At 31.9% G+C, this 17025-nt stretch overlaps 1 protein-coding gene across 2 annotated transcripts in view; it reads right to left on the bottom strand.

Moving 5' to 3' along the window:
* Nucleotides 1-17025, bottom strand: part of LOC140441362 (rabankyrin-5) — a 456167-nt gene that overhangs the window by 10911 nt on the left and 428231 nt on the right. For both annotated transcript variants that reach the window (XM_072532038.1, XM_072532039.1), the window contains 2 exons: nucleotides 11315-11428; nucleotides 11137-11259 (listed from right to left, as the gene is read on the bottom strand). In XM_072532038.1, coding sequence (XP_072388139.1) covers nucleotides 11137-11259; nucleotides 11315-11428 — 237 coding nt within the window. The remainder of the gene's footprint in view (nucleotides 1-11136; nucleotides 11260-11314; nucleotides 11429-17025) is intronic.

Genomic DNA, 17025 nt, shown 5'->3' with positions numbered 1-17025 from the left:
CAGAAGTATCCAAGATCACATTTTTACTATCAAGAAACTAATACAAAACGCACGGAACTCAAGCACTGAATTATGCCAAGCCTTTATAACTTAGAAAAGGCATTTGATAGTACTCTAATAAAGGTGATTGACATATGTTTAAAAAAGAAAGGTGTGAAAATCAAACTCAGGCAAGCCATTATGAGTATCTATAGACATACAAGGAACAGAATCAGAAAAGATAATATGGAATCCGAAGAGTTCATAGTAAATGAGGATCTACGTCAAGGAGGAGTCCTAGGCCCCATACTGTTTAACATTGTCTTTGGTGACATAATGAAAGAAACTAGAGCAGAAACATTGACATTATATGCCAAACATAGAAATCTAGAAGCAGTGTGGATCTCAGAGTGTGCATACGCAGACGATCTAGTGATATTTGGGATAAATGAAGAAGCACTCAATCGAAATTTACAAGTATGGAACGTTGCACTAATTAAACGAAATTTGAGGATCAATAATGAGAAGACGAAAGTAATGGTATGTGGAAAAAATAGAAAACAAACGAAGATAACACTTACCGGAAATACACTTAAACAAGTCGATACTTACAAATACTTGGGAGTACAAATAAAAAACAGAGGAACTGAAGAAACTGAAATAAGTTCCAGAATAGAAAGTGCTGCTCGGATGTATCACGCAATTAAAAGTACGTTTTTGTTGAAAAAAGAAGTATCCCAAAAAGCCAAAGTGACCATATACAAGACGGTGATTGTACCGATTTTAACTTTTGGTAGTGAAAGTTGGACGTTTAGTGATAAATTAAAATCGAAAATACAGAGCATAGAAATGAAGTTTCTTAGAAGAATAATGGGTATAACCAGGTTAGACAGGATTAGAAATGAGGCAGTCAGAGAACATCTTAACCCTTTCGATAAGGGCCAAGTATTGGTTGCGCGTTACTCATATACGGCGCCGAAAAAATTGTGCACTTCGAGATAGAGACGACCCCTCCGTAGTTTACATTCTTTATATTGAAGTGGTTGAATCGTTTTTCGTTTGTCGACATTTTGTTTATATCAGTATGGTGTATTTGCGGATCGTAACGTAAATGAACGGTACTAGTAAGCAAGATGGACAATGTAGAACGTACTATTACGATTATAGCTCTTCAAATATGTAAATAATTAAAAATGTACGGTGACAGAACCTGGACAATGGAGATTAATTTGCGTAATAGTACGGCGCTCGCTCACCAAAGCTGCAAATAAAAATCGTACTTTTCCGGCAACAGTATCGAAAGGGTTAAGGTCCAACCAATTATTAAGAAAATTGAAGAGGCTCAACTGAGATGGTATGGACACGTGGTTAGAATGAATAAAGAAAGACCAGTTAAAAAAGTATGGAAAGCCAGAAGACAAACCAAGAGACCAAGGGGTAGGCCAATGAAGACATGGGATGATAATGTAACCTCAATCCAAGAGACACGAGGAATCAGCAAAGAACAAGCAAGAAACCAAGCAAAGAATAAGAAGCAATGGAGAAAAATTGTACATGCAACTAACTAAAGACATTACACCCGACACTTTAGGGCAAATGGGTTTAGGATTGTATATATATATATATATATATATATATATATATATATATATAATAATTTTAAGATGAAAAAAATAAATGGAGGCCGTTTAGAACCTCCTTCATGTGTTCAAGAGGTAACCCATTAAACAATATTTAAATTGTAAGATTACACATGTATCTTTTATTTTAGAGAGTAGCCGCTGCATTTAAAATATTCAGAAAAATCATTTATTCGATTAAAAAAGAAAAGAGAATAATCCAGTTCTTTCTTCACCTGAAAAAAGTAGACCTCGTTCAAAACCTAAAACCACTGATTTACCTGACGGTACAAAAATGACTATACGGGATACATTGTATTCTACAGTGTAGGTAAAAGTTTATGGTCGGTATGTATCTTACGTGAGATGGAGTGAAAAACATCTATTTAAAAAGAGAGAGGTATATTAGGTCATCCCATTATATCGTCGAAATAGCATTAGTGGAACTAAGAAAAGAGGAGAAGTTCAACATTGCCAAACTTATTGGTTTTATTTGACCTGTTGTCTTTTTAGCGTTTTAACAACAATCTAAGATAATCAAATTTGGGCGAATTGATTTAAATGGCAGCTTACTGTTTTTTATTTTAAATTTGCCACAATTTTTCTTTACAATAAGTTTAATTTAACATTTTGATTTCCACTTCGGAAATCGTTTTATGTAAATAAAATTTATTAATGTTTCATATTTTAAGTACGATTTCCGAATTGGAAATCTAAACATCAAAATAAGCTTATTTTAAAGTCACATTGTGCCTTATTCGCAATAAAAATAATAAATGGAAATATCAAACCACAATAAAAAACCTTCTTACAAAATTATTTGGCAACGTCGAGCTCTAAAATAAAGACGTTGAACTACAAACTGTGTTCGTAGTTCTCTAACGAGAAAAACAGTAGAGGTGAGTCGTTGACGTTTTTATCGTTAATGAAACTGAACTGCTTTTCGTAAACAAGTAACAAGTTGAAAAACTAATTAAAATATTTAAGCGAGTACATAACCAAACATGCTTTCTTGAATCAAAGAAAAATATACTGAAATACTTTCAACAGCTTTTCAAATTTGTTATAGTTGATTTATAACTAAGTTTTTCTTTGCATAATTTGCATACAGCCTTCTCACTCTTAATGTCTTTCTCAAAGTGATGCCATAAAATACGCATATTAAATAAAAAATATTTGTGTATTTTATAATAGAGAGTGATCTACTGGTTATGTTTTCTGTATAATTGATTGATATAAACTTATTTTTTACAGATTTTTCTAATAATGAGTTTTAAAAAGCAACACGCTTATCTTGAAAAGCTTCATGCGGAATTTCTCTCTTATTCTGAATCAGAAGTTGAACCTGACGATGACGATGCTAGTTTAGAAGGAGATTTCGAAGAGATCCAGGACCACGACGCCGATATGGAAGAAGAAATTGAAGAGCGAATCTCAGAAGTCTTGGATGTTCCACAAAGAGTACCGCATTTCATTGGTAAGAATGGAACAACTAAAGGAAAGAAACATTTAGTAAACCGCCGAATACGAACTCGCAGTGACAATTTAATTAAGGTAAAAATTTCTGGAGTAACTAGGGAAGTACGAGATATGAAAAGCGCATCAAAGATTTGGAGTTGTTTTTTTCTAAAGAGATTTTGCAAACCATTGTAGACAATACGAATATCTTTATTGAACTGTGTTCTTACAATCTCAGTAATAAATCTGCAAAGAAAACAGATATAAATCTAACATCTAAACAATCTAAACAGAAATAAATATAAATCTAATGAGATAGATAAAACGCATAGAAGACATTTTCTAGAAGCTCTGGGTATGGAACTAGTAAACGATCATCTACAACGTCGATGTTTGAATAAACGTATTCCTAGATCAATTAGGTCAAGAATAAAAGAAATTTGCCATATTGAAGAAGAAATTGTTCCAGCCCCAAATCCACAACCTAATTGTCGAGGTCGTTGTTTTTACTGTAGTAGACAAAAAATAGGCCAACCAGATATACCTGTCAAAAATGCCTAAAGTTTGTATGCTTAGAACACACAAAATGCATTTGCTCCGACTGCCTACAAGATGGTATTTCCGAAGACAGCAGCGAAGATTGACTTATTTTCAAGTTATAAATTCATTAATGTATCTACTTTACGCAGCTCAAACATTTGTTTTTTAAAAAAGGTAAAAGAAATAATAAATTAGACTTACTCACAATCAATTTAATTTAACTAATCAGGCGACCGGTTTCGCTTTCTACAATATGCAAAGCATCTTCAGGTCACGATACAAAGTTAAATAAATGCTGAAAATAATAAACCCATATTAGGGTGTTGTCTAATAAAGATAAAACAAAGATAGGTGATATAAATTATATAAATTACAGTAATTATGCCAATATTACATGTCTGTGGTTTTTCAAAATGAATAAAATGTTTAAGCAGACAAGGTAAGACCCACAAATTGGTAAATTAGTCTATTAAACTGTAATGAATTAATAAATAACAAATAAATAAAACATTACTTACATGCCGGTACTCTATTAATTGATGGTTGAAAGAACATGGTTCAAACTATCTTGTATTGTTGATTGGAGAACTCAAGTCAACTATTGTAATTGTTTAACAGTAAACGGGGAAGTTCTTGAGGAGACAGATTTTATCCAATGAAGTAGAGATAGGTAAATGTAATTGTTTGTTTGATGAAAGTAATGTTCTATACCATTAAGTTCTTTAAAGTTATTTATATTTATTCTGAAGATATATTTATGAAATGTGTGTTATTTATTGAGATTTTTGTTTTGGAAGGTGACAGTTGTGAGACAATGAATAAGAATAGATGTACAATTGTGTGGGTGTACAATTTGTACATCTATTCTTATTCATTGTCTCACAACTGTCACCTTCCAAAACAAAAATAAAAATCTCAATAAATAACACACATTTCATAAATATATCTCCAGAATAAATATAAATAACTTTAAAGAACTTAATGGTATAGAACATTACTTTCATCAAACAAACAATTACATTTACCTATCTCTACTTCATTGGATAAAATCTGTCTCCTCAAGAACTTCCCCGTTTACTGTTAAACAATTACAATAGTTGACTTGAGTTCTCCAATCAACAATACAAGATAGTTTGAACCATGTTCTTTCAATCATCAATTAATAGAGTACCGGCATGTAAGTAATGTTTTATTTATTTGTTTATTTATTAATTCATTACAGTTTAATAGACTAATTTACCAATTTGTGGGTCTTACCTTGTCTGCTTAAACATTTTATTCATTTTGAAAAACCACAGACATGTAATATTGGCATAATTACTGTAATTTATATAATTTATATCACCTATCTTTGTTTTATCTTTATTCGACAACACCCTAATATGGGTTTATTATTTTCAGCATTTATTTAACTTTGTATCGTGACCTGAAGATGCTTTGCATATTGTAGAAAGCGAAACCGGTCGTCTGATTAGTTAAATTAAATTGATTGTGAGTAAGTATAATTTATTATTTCTTTTACCTTTTGAAATGGACTCACACAAGCAACACATTCATGATTTGTTTTTTATTTAGTCTTTGTTTAATTTCTTAGAAATAAATGTTTTTTATTTGTTTAATTAGTGTTTTTGTGTTTTATAGTACTCAAAATGAGAAAAAGATATATCTGTTAACTTTTATTTTCAAAGCATGAGTTTAAATACAAATTATAATAAATTTGTGTGTAAATGTTTTTTTTGTCCATTTTAATTATAATTTAAAGAATCGATCAGTTCTCAGACCGTTTTTCTGAAAATATTTGTTTTTTGGACCTTTTCTAGATTTGCGGACTGCTAGTCCGACGTTATACTTTATGTACCATCATGTCACGTTATCGCTGAAAGGTTTTAATTGAATATTTACAATAAATAAATCCTTTAACGAATTATCAATAAAGATTTCAGCTTCAGAACTAGTTGGCTTCCCAGTGAGAAAACGTAGATTCGTTAACGACAAATAAACGGTTAAATAAAACAGTTCGGTGATTCAACGTGTAACCGTTTCAAAAGATTTAAAAGAAACTCATTATATATTTCGATTATATTTTTTTTTTAATAAAACTAATAGCCCCATCTATCTGTCAAGTACCTACCTGTAGCCGACTCAAGGGTTCTTCTGTAATTCCCAAATATATCCGGTAGATGAGCATATTTTTCAACTTGTCACTCACGCCCAATTTCCAGATTCAGGCGCCATGACAGCGCTTCGCTCTTTTCTGTTAAGACCGTCCAACCGTTAAGACGTGTTTCCAAAGTGGGTCTCAATTCAGAGGTGAGTTAATAAATCCTTTTCTTGTCCATATTTCAGATAGATATTTATTTTTTTAGACCCTTATTGGAGAGGCTATAATGCTGATATTATATTTCTAATACTCGTCGCAAGATAGTATTGCTATGGAGTTATTCCAGATCATGGCCCAGTAGCAGTATCTTTTTTTGGAATCCCTAACCCCTCTTATCTAGGATGGTGGTGATTTGATATAGTACGTAGCTGAATCAATGGTTTATTTGGTGACCGATTAAATAAGAAGAGAAACAGAGCAGATTAAGGTTGTACCAATTTTTATTATACCTACTTTCAAGACAACAGAAATGATTATGAACTCAAAAAAAAAATGAAAATATAGTGAAGTGTTCTAATTTAATTTAAAGGTTTATTTTCTTCATTGTTCCTAGTTGATAAATAACTATATTATTTTCAATGTAAACAAATTTCGAAATTTGGGGTTAATATATATATACATTCATTTTCTTTATAACCAATTCTTAATTTAATACGATACAAAGATTTTTTGTTTATGATAATGTTAACATAAAATAATATTTTGGAATCCCTTTGGGATGACGTAACTTTTAATGTTTTCTTTTTGTTCATTACTAAGAAATAATAAAGAATAGTTTTCTTGTAAACTTTCAATAAATCTTAATTTTTTTTTGCTCTTCCCCTTCGAGGATAAACCAGGGGTGGCGTCCAATAATAAATTATAATTTCATATTATCTAATTGTGCTTGAATTTAAGATACGATATAGTTTCTATATGTTTAAGAAAACCCCGCCCAATTCTCTTCGACAGTGAGCGATTCAGGCCTTGTGTATATTATTGTAGCACGGCAAGCGTTACAAACGCTCATCTCTACAGAACAGGACTAGTAATAATATGTCATGCGTAATCACGGTAGTAAGTTGTTCTTTCATAAAGCATAATAAATAAACACACAGTCAGTAGATCAGTATTAGTAAAGCATTATGAGGGAGCAGGTGTATTGTATTAAATTTAAACTGGACGAAAAATTTACGTCTTTTAATTAAAAATAAGACATTATTTGGTATTTTCCAAATAATATCTTTGAAACTATTTTCGTTTAGATTTTTTGGAGGTATTAAGTGTGAAAATAAGAATTAGTTCTATAAAAATGAAACAAAAAAAGATAAAATTAGTATAAAATTTGTTCTATAAAAATGAAATCAAATAAAAAATAATTCCAACACTACTGTTTAAATTAAAAATAACTCCAAACAATTAGAAATTCTAAACCAAATTCTTGGGTAATTAAATGTTCAAACAGACCACCAAGTTGTAACAAACAGTAACCCAATCTATTATACAACGCATTCCTCATGGCGTTGAGTTCATCTGCCGATATGTTTTGGCTAAGTTGGATTATCTTTTCCTTTAGTTTCTCCAAGTTGGTGGCTCGCTCGAACTCATGCCTGTACAATTTTGTTTTTAGCATCCCCCAAAAATAAAAATCTAGAGGAGCTAACTCAGGTGACCGAGGGGGCCATTTTATTGTACCGTCTGTACTAATGACACGTTCAGCAAAAATTAACGATAAATAGTCTTTAACGACGTTTGCATTATGTGCAGGACAGCCGTCTTGTTGAAACCAAATTTCGTTGAAGTTAATTTGAAGACGTTGAAGTGCAGGAATAATTTGATTTTGCAGTAATTGGAGACATTTGACTGCGTTTAAATTGCCTTCAATGAAAAAAGGACCAATAATATGGTCTCCCAAAATTCCAGTCCAAACATTCAACTTTTGTGGATACTGCGTACACACAGACACACTCAAATGCTTATTCTCCTGAGACCAATAACGTACAACGGATGGATTATGTTTCTTGTGAATTGTGAAGGAGGACTCATCTGTAAACAAAATATTTTTTAAAAAATTATTATTTGCATTGCATTTCTCCATCATAATTTCACAAAATTGCATCCGTTTAAATTTATCATCAGGAAATATTTCTTGAGTTGTCTGCACTTTATAACAATGGTAGTTATTTCTTTTCAAAATATTCCTCACTGTTTTTGCATTCAAATCAACTTCATCGGCAATTTGTTTACTTGAACACGGCGTCGCTTCAGCCAATGCACAAACTTGAATTTCTCTAATTTCTCGTTCTTGAGAAATTTTGTTTTCGCGAGGTTGATCTGATGGGCAACATTTTATACACCTGCCATTAGTACAGCCAAACTTTTCAAATTGATGAATAATGGCTAATACAGTTTTTTCTATAGGTATTCGCCTATTTTCAAAAGCTATAATAAATAAATTGATAGTTTCTTGTACTGAATTGCCCCCAAAGTACCATTTTATTATTTGTACCCGTTCTTCTGTTGTATAAACAGTCGGCATAATTATTTCTTATCTTCACACCTTACTTCACACTTACAAAGTTACCTCCAAAAAGAAATGCATAGCTATCGACAGGTGGCTTCTCTCGTCTCGACGAATGGCGATGTTGCCAAAATTATCTTATATTATTCAAAATTGGGTTACAATTTCGTCAAATAAAAATGCGAATCTGTAAATTTTTCATGGATTTTAGAAATTTTGGACCAGTATTTGTGTCAATTAATGTTTCATTTTTAATATCATCAAGTTTTGAATGGCGATATAAACGCACCACTGATCACCAATATTTTAAATCAATTCAATGTTTTAATTCAAATATGTAATAAGGCAACCCTGTCGCGTATAAGCTAAGCTGGATCGGAAATTCGCAAGACGTTCATTAATGGGCGTGTCTAAAAAATGGGGGGGGGGAGACCAAGGGGAAATATATTTGTTTTCTTTGTCTATTCGTTGAAAATATGATTTTATATCTGTCCTGTTAGATATCCTGTTAAATTCTACCATACCGACCATAAACTTTTACCAACACTGTATGTATGAACAAAGTAAGTTTAGTATTCATTGACATTTCTAAAAAAGTCATTTTTTATTACTCTTTAAAAAAAATATAAAAAAAAATAAATAGCTATAGAAGTGAGCCAAGAGACAAGTTCTTTGTTTTTGAAAGAGAAACTATTTTTACTATCAAATACATTATTTTCAATAGTTTCTATAAAATTGCTTCTTTAAATAATTACTAAACTAATTACTTACATAATTTACTGCTAATGGAACCAAATGCGTAATGAAACCAATTTTAAAAAAATAATAATTCTTTTTGTAGCCAAATAATATTTATAATTGCAAAATACAAAACAATTTATAAATATTGTGTGGAATATTTGATTTGAATTTCTTTTTTTTAAGTACTAACTACATGTTTAATTTTTTAGAAAAGCATGTTACCGTCACAAGTTTAAATAACGAATTAAAAAATAAAGAAATTGTTTTCATAAGCAATCCATCATTGAATAAGATATTGAAAGAATTGGGATTTAAATATAAAAAGGATATCAACCGAAGATCATTAATGGAACGTACCAATATTTCTAGTCAAAGGGAATGCTTTCTTCGCAAGTATATGGAAATTCGTCATAGTGCTTCCCCAAGGGAAGTAATTTTTTTAGATGAAACGTGGATATATGCCAAAGGATCCAAAATAAATTCTTGTCAGGATAGTAATATAAAAAGTATATGCAAACCACAAGGTTACGATGGCAAACGTTTTATTATTGTGCATGCAGGTTCTTCTAAAGGATTGGTCCAAGAAGCAAGTTTACTGTTTTGTTCAAAATCTTTGTCGATGGACTACCATAGCGAAATGAATGGGCATATCTTTACACATTGGATTACTACACAGTTAATCCCTAATTTAGAGGAACCTTCACTGATAGTAATGGATAATTCTCCTTATCACAGTATGCTAGTTGAAAAGCAACCTTGGGTTTTTCCAGAAAAGATTACATAATCATTTGGCTAAAAGTAAATAATAGTAATTTCAGCGAAAGACTTACAAGACCTGAATTGTGACAACTTGCCAAAATGGATAGAAAAGAAAATGTTTATGTTATTGATGAACTTTTACAAAAGGATAGTCATGAAGTATTCCCCTACCATTGTGACTTTAATGCTATTGAGTTAATTTGGACTAATTGTAAATCATACTATAATAAGTATATTGGTCGGGATGGATATGTTGACTATAAAGTATTAAGCATGTAGAGAGAGTAATTAGAAAATTGTAATGTGGAAGTTTGGCAAAAATATCTGAGACACAATGAAAAACTCATCGAAGACTGGTTTACTTGTGCACGGAACTTGACAAACATTAATGTTGAAAGTGTTGTTATAAATATTGGTGAGGACAATTCAGATTATGACAGTGATGAATGTGAAACAATGTTCTCAATGAATTGTTTTGTAACTATAAAATGTTACTTTCCTATTTTTGTATTTTTGTTTTTATTTTTTTTATAACTCATGAATTTGTAATTAAAATTTTAATGGTTATCCCTCAAATTCCTTGATATATTAACTAGTTCATTTTATACTACACTGTTATATACTATACTATGGTATATACTATACACTGGTATATACTATACTACACTGTTTATTTTACACTTCTTCTTCTTAGAGTGCCATATCCCTACGGAACGTCGGCGACTACCATGCTTATAATATTTTTATACTGATCTCGGTCTTGCGCTACGTGTAGCAATTGGTCCGCTGTCAAACCTGTCCACTGCCGCAAATTCCTCAACCAAGAGAGTTTCTTCCGTCCTATCCATTTCTTTCCTTCGATTTTACCGTTGAGAATTAGCCGAAGGAACTCATATCTTGGTCCTCTGATTATATGTCCAAGATATTCTAGTTTACGCCTCTTAATAATATTTAATAGAGTATTTTACACTAACTACCTTCAAACTTTAGCCTCATTTCAGAAAAGTTAAAATTTGATTAATCAATTTAAAATATAACATGTCAAGGAATTAATGAATATAAATTTAACTTATAATAACGAATAAACATTTAAAATAATTTATTGTTTTTAAAATAAAAGATTTTTTTACAGGGTTTTGATATTTTATTTTTTCACTAAAACTGAGGTATCGTTGGAAAGGGGATGAAAAATGGGATTGAACGCAGTATGTGCCGTGCGCATCTGAGCATAACAAAAGGGCATTACGTCATATCTTCGTTTCTATTGGTCCGATCATGACGTACGAGGTCTCGTTGGAACGGGGACTCGCGGTTCTCCCGAGAACTTAGTTTTTTCACACATATAGATAAGCATAAAGTATAAAACAAAATTTAAATACCTGATAATTAAATATAGTGACCCTTTCAGAATTTTCGGAAGACAAAGAAGCATTCGCCTTCACTAAAACTCTGCAAAGACTTCCATTTCCATTTATATATGCCAGAAGGAGAGGTGAATTACCCTACGAAATAAAAAAATAACTATATGTTCTGGAACACGAGTATCTATAATTTTACCAAAATGTCTGGATTATTTATTGGATATGCAGGAATACATTCTAACAACAGTCCGCAAATGGTGGCTGCATTATCTTTTCCATATTTACTCAATTCGTGAAGAGGATTCCTACCCTAAAAAATTTAAAAATGTTAAAAAAGATATCTGAAAGTGAAACTGTCGGTGTATAAATGAAAACTGCTTAAAACATGTCGATTTTTGTTCCAATGACCATTTTACCGATACGGGCATTTATCATTTGTCAATCCCCTTCTTTCCAGTTCCACAACCGCTTAGATATAGAATATATATATTTTGTGGCACATCATGAAACAAGCGCTTCGATTAAGTATTCAGGTATTCATTTTTCGTTTCATATTACTTATTATATTATTTATTGGAAGTTTTGAAAGAGTATAATAGTCTCATTAACTATATGAGATTTTTTTGAATACAAAAGTTGACATTTCGATATTTTTTTAAAAATAAAAAGTGGCTTCATAATTAAGCTCCTTGAGTATGGAAGGCGATGGAAACCATTTTGAATATTATCATCATTTTTGCTTTTGGGCTTATGCGGAATAGGCTTCTCTAATTCCATTTCTTCATAAAGTTTCTATCTTAAGTATCTAGTACCTACATAATAATAATCGCTTATAGGTGTATACCGAAAAATCTGGTGATCATCATCATATTCTTTACTTTTGTTTCTATGCGGAGTCGGCTTCCCTAATTGCATTTCTCCATACGTTTTTTATCTTGGGTCATGTCAATATTAACCTCCTTTGCCGATATGCCCTGTCTAAGCATCTATTCCCCTCCAACCCTCCCAGGAACATGCAAATAAGCAGTTCTTCGTATTGGGTGATTAACGTCTCGACGTTGAACATGACCAAACCATCTTAACCTTTGCTGTCTTATTTTAGCACATCTAAAACACCCCTAATATACGCATTCTTAATTTTACCTTTTTTGTCACTGGACTCATCCATCTAAGAATTATTTCCACCACATGAATTAGTTGATCTTCTTTGTTTTTAACTACACAACATCCTAGCTGGTCTTATGGTAAACAGTTTTAAAATTTTTCATTCAGTTTCATTGGAATCTTTCTGTCACACAACACACCACTCACTTCCTTCCAATTCATCCTCCCCTCTAATTCTAATGCATGCATCTAGATCTATTTCCCCATTACTCTGTATTATCGATCCTAGGTACTTAAAACTATAACTTTTTACAATCATTTCACCATCCAAAGTTATCATTTTATTTGTAATAACTCCATCCTTAAATGAACATTCCAAATACTCTTCTTTACCTTTTTCCTCAAGAGCTTGTCTCGGTGTTCCAGTTTTTGTTCTAAATCCCGTTCAATATTTCCTACTAACCCTAGGTACTCAGCATACATTAAGCACCAGAGAATGTTGTGCTGTTACTGTCTCTGTTAGCTAAACTGGTTTTCTGTCAAATTCTTTATTTAATAAACTAAAGTACATTTTCCATCGCTTTTTGATATCTTTTTCGTGAACAAGTATTTTATTTTCATTTCGGATACATCTAATCTGACAAATCTTTTGTTTTCTTTGCTCTATATATGGCTATTTATATATCTCTATTTCACCTTTCCTGGTATGAAGTTGATCGCAAAAATTTTTATACGCTTCTGCTTTAGATTTTGCTACTGTTATTTTCCTCGTTTGACCACTACCAGGTGGTCTCTTTATTCTCAAACTTTTTCAAACTCAAACATATTCCTTCAAATTGTATTAGGGTTTTCCTTCATGTTCCACGACATTTTTTATACTATTTTTACGCCAACTTGAGCTTCTTTCTCATCTTTTAACATACGCTACTTGATTTTTTGTGGTCCTCTTCGACATTTTGATTGTTTCGCTTTTTATTTCAAGGTTCAGAACAAGAAACACATGTTGTTGGCTCACAGTCTCACTAGCTATTACCTCGCAGTCCTTACATTGACGTGTATCTTCTTTTCTTGTCATAAAATAATCTATTTGGGAGTGGTTTTGTCCACTTTTGTATGTGACAAGTTAACTTTCTCCCTTTTTAAAGAATGTGTTAACAATCAACATATCTAATGTGGTTGCTAATTCCAGCATATCATCTTCAGTTTTATTTTTATTTCCAAAGTCTAGTTCTCCATGTATTTGCTTCATATCATCTCTTGGATTGCCCACATGTGCAATTAAAATCACCCCTATTATGACTGTCTTCTCTATATTCCAAAAGTCTCCTAATCGATCCTAGCAAGATTTTCTTTTATTCTCACCTAGCCCGATTTGTGAAGCATTCAACACATATAAGGAGCACACACACATAGCATTTAACACTTCTTTATTAAGTATAAATTTCACTGGCATTATTCTATAACTCGTTCTTACAACTTCTACTGCGATATCTTTCATTTCTCTATAAGCAATTATACCAACTCCATTCCTAATATTAATTTTCACTACATGCTACCACAATTTATATCCTTCATTTAGTTCTTTCGCCCTTTGTCCTTTCCACCTCGTCTCTTGAATGCAAGCAATTTGAACTTTCTTTTCTAAGCGCATCCACTAACTCCATACTCTTATCTGTAAGCCTACCAAGAGTTCACTACCCTATCCTAATTTTTCTGAACTGTATTGGTGTTTCTCCTAAAATACTCGTAACCCGAATATCCGAAAGGTGGCTCTGTTTGCTTTAGGAATATTTTACCTCAGGAGATGCCATCATTTCAGTATAATTTTTGTTACATTGGAGAAGGTCTTTTTATTATTATGGCCTGAAAAGTTTTTCGAACATTTGATGCCTGAATGCCTTTTCTATCAGCATCACATCCTGCACGATTTAGCCAACACACCACAAATGCAACCAAAGTGCAGTATTACAATATACCCTCTTAGATTTTTCTGTACAAGCCAGGATCCCTATTATAAGGACTGTCCTATAAGCCAAGTATTGTTGCTCGTATTCCGCCACTAGGAAGCACGTTGTTTATATAGGATAACTATTTTATATTAAATATTGTATTTATATGGGATTAAACCACAATGTAATTTAGTACATGTGTAATTAATAAAGTTGTGTTTTAATCCCATATAAATACAATATTTAAAACAAAACAGTTTTAGAAGCACTATATTTATATCGAATGACAATTATTTATATGGGAAATACGTTATATGGGATAATACAATTAATAATAGTCATCGATTCTGAAATTACCTGACAGATGACAACAAAAAAAAGATACAGATGATCGTAGTCAGTATGAGTTTAGCAAAAGTATTATCACAATAATAACGCTATCAAAACCAGAGAGATCAAATAACCAGAGGAACAACTTCGTAAAGGAAAAAAACAGACGTAAAAATAATATCATTTTGAGCGAGCTAAGAATTGATATGGCAGACATCGCAAACTTAAAAACGCACAATCGAATACTTCATAAAAACCCTCTAAAAATAAATATGGAAATGCTCACAAAATGACAATATTACAAATGAGAGAACGTAAGGAAAAAAGAAGATTTTAAAAATAAATTTAAAAACTTGTTAAATTAAAACAAGACAAAGCAAGAAATAAAACTAAGTTATAAAATTTCACCCTTAATGAAGAAGAATGGATATGGGATAAAATACATAGAAAATAGCAAAGATGAGTACAAAAATCTAATACAGAAGTGGAAGGAGGGCAAAAATAACGATCAGGCAAACAGAAACAAGTCTGGAATGGTAAAGAAGCAAAAACAGATCCCAAAGGAAAATCGAAAAAGAAATCCAATAGTAGTAGAAATAGTAAAATCAAGAAAAAACCTACAAAAACAGCTATTTAGAACATTAGTAAATATAGAAAAAATGAAGGAAGTGTAGCAAAAGAGAGACAAAGGTATAGTATAGATTTGACAGCAGTACCAAAAATAAGGGGACTCCGGTAAAATCATAAAAGACTTCTGCTTATTTTTTTTATAACTGAGAAAAGTAAAGAGAAAAAAACGGTGTAAGGTTCTATGTACAAAAAAAAAATATTGTTTATGGCTGTAAATGTATATGCGCCCAATGAACCTGCAGACGCTAATAAGAAGGATGACTTCTACGATGATGAAAAAATTACAAAAAAAGGCTGAAATAATAATAGGGTAACCTAAACACTTAAATAGAATAAGATGGCTGGTTAAAAGTTGTCGTATGCCATAGCAGAACATACATAAACAAACAACTGATAATAGACATCGAATTTGTCAACTAATAGTAACACTAAACGAGATAACGATCGTTTTAACAACTAACCTTGAACACCCAAGTAAACATAAAGTCCCGTGAAGACACCCAGCATCAACCAACAGAGAAAAAGCAAAGAGTGCAATGGAAGATAAACGAACACAAAAACGTTGAAATAAGAAATAAATAACAAAGAGACAATATCCAAAAAATACAAGTCCAAAGAGAAGTAGATAACAGATAGGGAGAAAATGGAATCAACTAAACGGACACAGCAAAAGAAGTTCTTGATAGGAGAAATGATTACGAAAACAACAAAGAATGATTTAACAGTAGCATGAAGAGTCGAAAAATACTTAACCCAAACGAAACGGTTAAGCATAAAACCCACAGATATAGGTATAAATATAAATGGCAATAAAAGGCCCTAACTCCATATACAAAAGAAAAAAGAATGCTTATAAAGAAGTAAAAACTTCTGATGTATGGTGGTGTATTTTTATTATTAAAATTATTTAAATTTATCCAAAAGGATTAGAATTATATTCATCAAAACGTTTTCAGTCCAGTCGGACCATCATCAGTAAAACGTCCTGAAAGTAGTTGAAACTACCTAACAATCCATGTATTTACCTTTAGATTACATAAAAACCATATATTATAAAATTGTGATGGCACCAAGTCGATGTTATAGGAACTTACATTTTAAGGGAACATACATTTTCCCTGCTCCAACGTTTAGAACCAGCCAACTCAGTTGAATTGACTGGTTTACGAATCGACGCATTAAGAATTGAACAGTATTAAACGCCATAAAGAGAAAGTTAGAACTTATAACAACGATTCAGAAACGAAAGACCTCGTACCTAGGCCATATAATGAGGTATACTAACCTTTAGATTACATGAAAACCATATATTATAAAATTGTCATGGCACGAGGTCGATGTTATAGAATATCACTTTAAGGGAACCCTGCTCGAAACATACACATTCCCTGCTCCAATGTTTATAACCAGTCAACTCAGTTGAGTTGGTTGATTTACGAATCAACACATTACGAATCAACACATTTACGAGAGTTAGAACTTATAACAACGATTAAGAAAAGAAAGACCTCGTATCTATGCCACATAATTAGAAATGATAAATATAACCCACTAAGAATAATAATTGAAGGGGGGAAATAGAGGGCCCAAGAGGAAGTAGGCAGAAGAGCTATATCATGGCTTCGAATTATCAGAGCTTGGACGGGTATAAACGTTCAACAATTACTAAGAGTGGCTCAGAACAGAGAACATTTTGATGTAGTGATCGCAAACCTCCAGTAATGGAGTGCACCAGAAGAAGACGAAGACAAAATTTATGATACTCAGCCGCCAACCACACGACAATACTTCCCTATAGACATATCGACAAAACATTTAGAGAGAACATGAAATCATTCTTCTGTAACCAAATGTGAACTTAAACCTAAAAAGGAGTGACCAAATGTTGTATTTG

The sequence above is a fragment of the Diabrotica undecimpunctata genome, chromosome 5 (genome assembly GCF_040954645.1).
Source record: "Diabrotica undecimpunctata isolate CICGRU chromosome 5, icDiaUnde3, whole genome shotgun sequence".
Lineage (NCBI taxonomy): Eukaryota > Metazoa > Arthropoda > Insecta > Coleoptera > Chrysomelidae > Diabrotica > Diabrotica undecimpunctata.
The sequence above is the reverse complement of the archived record's forward strand: the minus strand, read 5'-3'. Positions and strand labels throughout refer to the sequence as shown.